At 39.9% G+C, this 9,032-nt stretch overlaps 3 protein-coding genes across 9 annotated transcripts in view; all 3 read left to right on the forward strand.

The window, feature by feature from the left end:
- The window catches only part of LOC118121155 (leukocyte elastase inhibitor A), an 81,361-nt gene that overhangs the window by 22,900 nt on the left and 49,429 nt on the right, over positions 1-9,032 (forward strand).
- LOC118121156 (protein MIX23-like) lies at positions 856-6,826 on the forward strand. 6 transcript variants are annotated; one of them, XM_047343109.1, is made up of 8 exons: positions 856-1,169; positions 1,267-1,413; positions 2,640-2,705; positions 2,920-3,045; positions 3,143-3,221; positions 4,982-5,107; positions 5,205-5,283; positions 6,764-6,826. In XM_047343109.1, exons 1-6 carry the CDS (start codon positions 1,059-1,061, stop codon positions 5,071-5,073), a joined length of 621 nt encoding a protein of 206 aa, XP_047199065.1. In that variant the 5' UTR covers positions 856-1,058; the 3' UTR covers positions 5,074-5,107; positions 5,205-5,283; positions 6,764-6,826. The 6 variants fall into 6 exon arrangements, with proteins under 6 accessions (XP_047199065.1, XP_047199064.1, XP_047199063.1 ...); XM_047343108.1 differs by lacking the exon at positions 6,764-6,826 and adding an exon at positions 5,364-5,666; XM_047343107.1 differs by lacking the exon at positions 6,764-6,826 and having other exon boundaries at positions 5,205-5,353.
- The window catches only part of LOC118121266 (leukocyte elastase inhibitor-like), a 57,921-nt gene continuing 56,574 nt past the window's right edge, over positions 7,686-9,032 (forward strand). The window contains exons 1-2 of one of the 2 annotated variants that reach the window (XM_047343102.1): positions 7,686-7,844; positions 8,102-8,566. In XM_047343102.1, coding sequence (XP_047199058.1) covers positions 8,123-8,566 — 444 coding nt within the window. In that variant the 5' untranslated portion in view covers positions 7,686-7,844; positions 8,102-8,122. The remainder of the gene's footprint in view (positions 7,845-8,101; positions 8,567-9,032) is intronic. The other variant, XM_047343103.1, reaches the window with a different exon arrangement.

The raw sequence follows: 9,032 nt of genomic DNA on the forward strand, positions 1-9,032 counted from the left end.
ACCGCAGAAGAAGAGAAGGAGGAGGAATAACAATTGCAGATTGGATGTTCTTTGATGCAGCAGTGGAACATGTTTATAAACCACACTGAACATCCACCCTCTTATATTTGCAGTGTGGACATCAGCTTGACTCTCCCTCTTTCAGGTTAAACTAACCTTTTTCAACTATTAACTATTATTATTACTAGCACATGGTTAAATAAATGGTACTTGTAGTAGTAGTACTTGTAGTAGTAGTAGTAGTAGTATACTGTTAAAAGTACCAAACCTCCTGTACCTGCCAGTTTATTCTTATTATTATACACATTGCAGCTCAGTTATTGTAATTGTGATACATATAAATGTTGACTAACCTCAGTCAGGTTTTCATGTTGAACTTTTCGTCCATCCCATGATGGTTTGCAGATTCAGTGACTTCTTTTAAATCACATTTTGACATGTGATATGTCTCTTTTATTCTTACATATTGCTTTAATTATTATTTTTTGCTCTTGTGCAATGTTGTCTCCTTTTTATTGATTCTTCTTATTTGTATTTGTTGTTTATGGCTTTTAGGTGATGATATCTTCTTATTGCACATTGTATATAAAATATAATGATTTATAACTTACTTTGTCATTATTTTGATATACAAAGTCATTGTTTTGAGAAATGGTTTTGAACTAGTAATTATTTATTTAAGAATTTAACTCATTATTGGTTTGTAACAAGTCATTGATAGAATACTACATCATTATATTTGATTATTAAATCATTTCTTATCAGTTCCATGGAAATCAAGATGAAGCAACACCTCTGTACACCCACATGTGTTCATTGAAAAACAACCATAAGAAAATCCTCCCGTTGTCCTCAGATGTTCTGTCACAGAAGGGTGGGGGGGTGGAGGTGTGCTCTCCCTGCCTCCGGCTCTCCATGTGTGCACCAGAACAGAGCCACGCCACAAATACATTTTGAATGATAAACATATATATTTGTTTTGGATGGTTTGGAGTTGACCTGAAGCTGCTGGCTGTCTCTGTGTCCCGCTGTGGGTTTCTCAGGAGGTGCTGAAGGTGATGCGCACCATGGATGGCCGCATCGTCCACGGACTGAACACCACCGTGCCCACAGTTTCCTTCTCAGGCAAAGTTGATGCCACACAAACATGCAAACAACTGTATGAATCTGTGAGTGTTGACGACCGAGACTGAAATATAAACCTCCAAAGTGTCCCTTCTAGAGTTTTCTCCACAATGCATCTTTTGTCCTCCGTGCGTCACACAGATGATGGAGGTCCATCTGAGCAGAGACCAAGCTGTCAAGGCCTGTATAGCCAAAGCATCTGCGGTGGTGGGACAGCTGGGTGAGGAAAGAGCAAAAGACTGCGAGGACCTGGCAGTCATCAAACAACTCAGGAAGGAGCAGACCAAAGTACGTCCTGTCTTTTATATAAAAAAAAACACCTCAAAGCTGTAAGATGTGTTTTTTCAGAACGACGACAAGGTGGAACTATATTCTGACATTAAGTGTTTACAGCGCTTTGCCTTCGCCGCCGGTAGTTGAGTCAGGACTGATAAGAACCAATCAGGAAGTGAATGTTGATGAGTCATTGTCTTCAAATGTCTGCGTTTTTGTCGTCCACACTACAACATTTTTCAAACTAAAACGGGGGCCGGGGCATTTCCAAACTTCACCATTTAGGTGAGCAAAAACTTGGGAGTAGTGTAAAGTAGTCACAGTGATGCATTTTTTATAACTGTCGTGTGGATGTAGCCTGAGACGTCCACCTTGTGACATTGTTCATTAGTAGTGGTTTAAAGTAGTTGCAACAAAAACAGTGATAAAGTCTGTTTTACAAACTGAAGGTATGGACTTTTAAACAAAGTGATGAAAAGGAGAGTCTAATGGAACACACTATTGAGCATTATGGGAAATGTAAGATCTTGTGTTTTAACAGTTTGTCCCATACTAGAGACTAAAAGTCACAATATTTCAGCCTCTGTTGCTTCGACTTCTCGTCTGTTTTTTTACATTCACTCTTTGGGGGTTTTGTTTGGTTTTGATTAAGTTCTCCTCTGTAGCAGCAACAGAAATCTAAGACACTGAGAAACATTTATTCAGGAAAATTTTAAGAAACTATCTGACCTGCATCTGCTCTTCCAAATACCACAAATGACCAGTAAAATAGTTTCTATTTATTTTTTGATTAACCCTTTTTTATTAAAAATATTAATGATTGGAACAGAATCATGTCTGTTAAATTTAAAGACTAATCACTTGTCTTTCTTTACCCCCAGATTCAGTGACTTCTTTTAAATCACATTTTGACACGTGATGTCATCTCTTTATTCTTACATATTGCTAATTATTATTTTTTGCTCTTGTGCAATGTTGTCTCCTTTTTATTGATTCTTCTTATTTGTATTTGTTGTTATGGCTTTTACGTGATGATATCTTCTTATTGCACATTGTATATAAAATATAATGATTTCATAACTTACTTTGTCATTATTTTGATATACAAAGTCATTGTTTTGAGAAATGGTTTTGAACTAGCAATTATTTATTTCAGAAATTAACTCATTATTGGTTTGTAACAAGTCATTATTTGGAGATACTACATCATTATATTTGATTAGTAAATCATTTCTTATCAGTTCCATGGAAATCAAGATGAAGCAACACCTCTGACACACCCACATGTGTTCATTGGAAAAACAACCATAAGAAAATCCTCCCGTTGTCCTCAGATGTTCTGTCACAGAAGGGTGGGGGGGTGGAGGTGTGCTCTCCCTGCCTCCGGCTCTCCATGTGTGCACCAGAACAGAGCCACGCCACAAATACATTTTGAATGATAAACATATATATTTGTTTTGGATGGTTTGGAGTTGACCTGAAGCTGCTGGCTGTCTCTGTGTCCCGCTGTGGGTTTCTCAGGAGGTGCTGAAGGTGATGCGCACCATGGATGGCCGCATCGTCCACGGACTGAACACCACCGTGCCCACAGTTTCCTTCTCAGGCAAAGTTGATGCCACACAAACATGCAAACAACTGTATGAATCTGTGAGTGTTGACGACCGAGACTGAAATATAAACCTCCAAAGTGTCCCTTCTAGAGTTTTCTCCACAATGCATCTTTTGTCCTCCGTGCGTCACACAGATGATGGAGGTCCATCTGAGCAGAGACCAAGCTGTCAAGGCCTGTATAGCCAAAGCATCTGCGGTGGTGGGACAGCTGGGTGAGGAAAGAGCAATACAATCATAAATGTGTTATTTCCTATGTCTGTTTGATTTTCTAACTGAGAAATCATCTAAACAGTCATGAAAAATCTGAATTTCAACATCCCACCGGATATAAGATGACCAAAGAAAGGTCTTTGGATCCCTGTGAAGAAGGTCTGGAACGCCAGTAACTTCAGTCCTCTCGTCTCTTAAATGTCAGAGGTAGAGGAAGAAGATTTTTTTCTCCCGGGTGGCCAACCACCGAAGACTTCTCGGGTCCAGACGATCTTTCAAGGGATCCTGTTCGTGACGCCAAGTTTGTCGTGGAAATTGATCTTGTTATTATTATTTTTTTTCAGGCAAATGAATTGGCTTTTTGAGGGCTTTAACATGCTCAAATCGTTACCAAAGTTTGCAGAAAATTAGAAAGTGGTGAAAATGTACGTATTCTGGAGTAATTTTAAATGGGCGTGGCAAAATGGCTCAACAGTGCCCCCTGGAACGCATTCACATTGACCGATCTTCATAGAAATCGATACACAGGTGTATCATGACCAGACAAACAAAAGAGTCTGAGGTGCAATTTGAAAAAAGCAACAGGAAGCCCGCCATCTAGCATTTAGTGGCCATTTTTCACATTTTTCACATTTTTACTTTGACGAACTTGTCCCAGGGCTTTCATCAGATCAACTTCAAATTGAGATGAGTGTCATCACAACAAGATGGAGATAAAAACTACCTCAAAGATCGATTTTTCGTCACACGGTGTGACCGTGGAGTGGCGTCAAAGTTTGATTACACGCCATCAAAACACGATGTTCTGTATCGCGGACATACATGGACCATGAATCCTTTGATGCTGAGCCGTCAACAAACAACTCCACTCCTGCAGTGTCAGTGGTAATAGATCAAAGGAATCTTTGATGTCTTGTTATTATTATTATTACTAGTAATAGTAATAGTACTTGTAGTAGTAGTTGTAGTAGTAGTAGTAGTAGTATGCTGTTAAATGTACCCAACCTCCCCTGTACCTGCCAGTTTATTCTTATTATTATACACCTAGATACAGCTCAGTTAATGTAGTGTGATACATATAAATGTTGACTAACCTCAGTCAGGTTTTCATGTTAAACTTTTCGTCCATCCCATATGATGGTTTGCAGATTCAGTGACTTCTTTTAAATCACATTTTGACATGTGATGTCATCTTTTTTTTTGCTCTTGTGCAATGTTGTCTCCTTTTTATTGATTCTTCTTATTTGTATTTGTTGTTATGGCTTTTACGTGATGATATCTTCTTATTGCACATTGTATATAAAATAGAATGATTTCATAACTTACTTTGTCATGATTTTAATATACAAAGTCATTGTTTTGAGAAATGGTTTTGAACTAGTAATTATTTATTTAAGAAATTAACTCATTATTGGTTTGTAACAAGTCATTATTTGGAGATACTACATCATTATATTTGATTAGTAAATCATTTCTTATCAGTTCCATGGAAATCAAGATGAAGCAACACCTCTGACACACCCACATGTGTTCAGTGGAAAAACAACCATGAGAAAATCCTCCCATTGTCCTCAGATGTTCTGTCACGGAAGGGTGGGGGGGTGGAGGTGTGCTCTCCCTGCCTCCGGCTCTCCATGTGTGCACCAGAACAGAGCCACGCCACAAATACATTTTGAATGATAAACATATATATTTGTTTTGGATGGTTTGGAGTTGACCTGAAGCTGCTGGCTGTCTCTGTGTCCCGCTGTGGGTTTCTCAGGAGGTGCTGAAGGTGATGCGCACCATGGATGGCCGCATCGTCCACGGACTGAACACCACCGTGCCCACAGTTTCCTTCTCAGGCAAAGTTGATGCCACACAAACATGCAAACAACTGTATGAATCTGTGAGTGTTGACGACCGAGACTGAAATATAAACCTCCAAAGTGTCCCTTCTAGAGTTTTCTCCACAATGCATCTTTTGTCCTCCGTGCGTCACACAGATGATGGAGGTCCATCTGAGCAGAGACCAAGCTGTCAAGGCCTGTATAGCCAAAGCATCTGCGGTGGTGGGACAGCTGGGTGAGGAAAGAGCAATACAATCATAAATGTGTTATTTCCTATGTCTGTTTGATTTTCTGACTGAGAAATCATCTAAACAGTCATGAAAAATCTGAATTTCAACATCCCACCGGATATAAGATGACCAAAGAAAGGTCTTTGGATCCCTGTGAAGAAGGTCTGGAACCCCAGTCACTTCGGTCCTCTCGTCTCTTAAATGTCAGAGGTAGAGGAAGAAGATTTTTTTCTCCCGGGTGGCCAATCACCGAAGACTTCTCGGGTCCAGACGATCTTTCAAGGGATCCTGTTCGTGACGCCAAGTTTGTCGTGGAAATTGATCTTGTTATTATTATTTTTTTTCAGGCAAATTAATTGGCTTTTTGAGGGCTTTAACATGCTCAAATCGTTACCAAAGTTTGCAGAAAATTAGAAAGTGGTGAAAATGTACTGATTCTGGAGTAATTTTAAATGGGCGTGGCAAAATGGCTCAACAGTGCCCCCTGGAACGCATTCACATTGACCGATCTTCATAGAAATCGATACACAGGTGTATCATGACCAGACAAACAAAAGAGTCTGAGGTGCAATTTGAAAAAAGCAACAGGAAGCCCGCCATCTAGCATTTAGTGGCCATTTTTCACATTTTTCACATTTTTACTTTGACGAACTTGTCCCAGGGCTTTCATCAGATCAACTTCAAATTGAGATGAGTGTCATCACAACAAGATGGAGATAAAAACTACCTCAAAGATCGATTTTTCGTCACACGGTGTGACCGTGGAGTGGCGTCAAAGTTTGATTACACGCCATCAAAACACGATGTTCTGTATCGCGGACATACATGGACCATGAATCCTTTGATGCTGAGCCGTCAACAAACAACTCCACTCCTGCAGTGTCAGTGGTAATAGATCAAAGGAATCTTTGATGTCTTGTTATTATTATTATTACTAGTAATAGTAATAGTACTTGTAGTAGTAGTTGTAGTAGTAGTAGTAGTAGTATGCTGTTAAATGTACCCAACCTCCCCTGTACCTGCCAGTTTATTCTTATTATTATACACCTAGATACAGCTCAGTTAATGTAGTGTGATACATATAAATGTTGACTAACCTCAGTCAGGTTTTCATGTTAAACTTTTCGTCCATCCCATATGATGGTTTGCAGATTCAGTGACTTCTTTTAAATCACATTTTGACATGTGATGTCATCTTTTTTTTTGCTCTTGTGCAATGTTGTCTCCTTTTTATTGATTCTTCTTATTTGTATTTGTTGTTATGGCTTTTACGTGATGATATCTTCTTATTGCACATTGTATATAAAATATAATGATTTCATAACTTACTTTGTCATTATTTTAATATACAAAGTCATCATTTTGAGAAATGGTTTTGAACTAGTAATTATTTATTTAAGAAATTAACTCATTATTGGTTTGTAACAAGTCATTATTTGGAGATACTACATCATTATATTTGATTAGTAAATCATTTCTTATCAGTTCCATGGAAATCAAGATGAAGCAACACCTCTGACACACCCACATGTGTTCAGTGGAAAAACAACCAAGAGTAAATCCTCCCGTTGTCCTCAGATGTTCTGTCACAGAAGGGTGGGGGTGGAGGTGTGCTCTCCCTGCCTCCGGCTCTCCATGTGTGCACCAGAACAGAGCCACGCCACAAATACATTTTGAATGATAAACATATATATTTGTTTTGGATGGTTTGGAGTTGACCTGAAGCTGCTGGCTGTCTCTGTGTCCCGCTGTGGGTTTCTCAGGAGGTGCTGAAGGTGATGCGCACCATGGATGACCGCATCGTCCACGGACTGAACACCACCGTGCCCACAGTTTCCTTCTCAGGCATGCCACGGTGTGACCGTGGCATGGCGTCAATGTTTGATTAAACGCCATCAAAACACGAGGTTCTGTATCTCGGACATACATGGTCCAATCGAGTCCAAACTAGACATGTAAGACAAGAGTCCCGGCCTGATGACATCTACACAGAAATCATGACTTAAAATCACAGCGCCAAAAGGGCGCCAAACAAGTTTGTCATGAGTTACACCCATACAACAATCAAAGCAGTCTGTACTTCTGTTTTGGCAATAATCCAGCTCCATACAGGAATCTCCTGCTTCGTTGTTCACATTTGAACGATAAATAGTGATATTAATAATAATAATAATAATAATCTGTATTTATAGAGCACTTTTCATAACATATGTTGCAAAGTGCTTCACAAAGGCAGCATAAAAACAGGTTGTAAAACATCAACAACGTGTATAAATACAAGTTCCGTGTAAGATTCTCAGTAAAAGTGATAAAGATAAATAAACACACTTCATCAGAGTCATCGCACAAAGAGGTTGTGCAAACATTTCCTCAGAATTGTGTCGGTTGTGTTTTTTCCCACTGGTGCGCAGTTGGCCTATAACGGTGTTTTGTTCCCAGCAGTCAGTGACTCATCGCCCAGTCACACCCACACATATACTGTATATATACTGGTGTACGTGTTCCTCTACTGACCACTCAACCTCCAGGTTCACATTCTCTGCTTCCACGTCTTCTCATCTCTCAGGTATTTTGCGTTTATAATTCTATCTGATTTGACGTGTTTTGGATTTTTCTCACGCTTTGAGAGAATGTGTGTTATAATTTGGTGACATATACAAATAAAATTGAGTTTAGTTCAATCCCAACCAATCTGGTGGGTCTCGGGGGTCTTGGCACATTTTGTTCCGCAAAAAATTGTAATACAATCAAGCAGCAATCAGGTGCATTTCTGTTCAGATTTAAAAATATATATGTCTAAAAAGCATTTTTTGTTCATTACAGGACAACTGTACATCCTCAGCCATGGGCAACAACGGCAGCAGCGACAGCATCGACAACAGCAGCATCGACAACAGCAGCAACGACAACAGCATCGACAACAGCAGCAGCGACAACAGCATCGACTACAGTGGCAACACCAGCGGAGACAACAGCGGCTCAATCAACATCTCATTCGGAAGATCAGTCCAAAGCTCAGTCCCAAGCTCAGTCCAAAGATCAGTCCAAAGCTCAGTCCAAAGGTCAGTCCAAAGCTCAGTCCCAAGCTCAGTCCAAAGGTCAGTCCAAAGGTCAAAGCAAAGCTCAATCCAAAGCTCAATCAACATCTCAGGCAGTGTGCAGCTGTACCGGACTCTGAGCCATGCAAACCCATCGGGGAATATGTTCTTCTCTCCGCTGAGCATCAGTTCAGCTCTGGCTATGGTCTACCTGGGAGCCCGAGGAGACACAGCTGCTCAAATGGAAAAGGTACATCACACCATGTCTCTGTTACCTGTCATTCAGAGACTCAGAGAGTCAGAGCTGTGGGACCAGTTGGTTATGATGGAGCAGACTGAACGGTGTTTCTAAACCATCTGTTCTTCTGACTCTAGATAAATCCCCTGACACAAGGTCCAGTATGTGCTGTTCTCTGACAGCAGGACATTGAACTGACAGTTGAGTTCAGTTCATTAAACCAGTTTGCTTTCGGAACAGAAGAACAAATCTTACAGTTTCTTATTTGTATCTTATTTTCGTCTCATCTATTAATGACTTCAGTGTAAAAAATGTGCAGATTTTAATCTGCAGTGTCTCACTCGGGTTTCTACACAAGAAATCTCTATGAACAGATTCTACGTGTGAATATGTAGAATTTGCAGGTGAGAGATGAGATTTTGGAACCTTCTGATTTCTACATTTTACAAGTGGGCTGGCAGGAAAACTTCCAGAAAAT

The sequence above is a fragment of the Hippoglossus stenolepis genome, chromosome 14 (genome assembly GCF_022539355.2).
Source record: "Hippoglossus stenolepis isolate QCI-W04-F060 chromosome 14, HSTE1.2, whole genome shotgun sequence".
NCBI lineage: Eukaryota > Metazoa > Chordata > Actinopteri > Pleuronectiformes > Pleuronectidae > Hippoglossus > Hippoglossus stenolepis.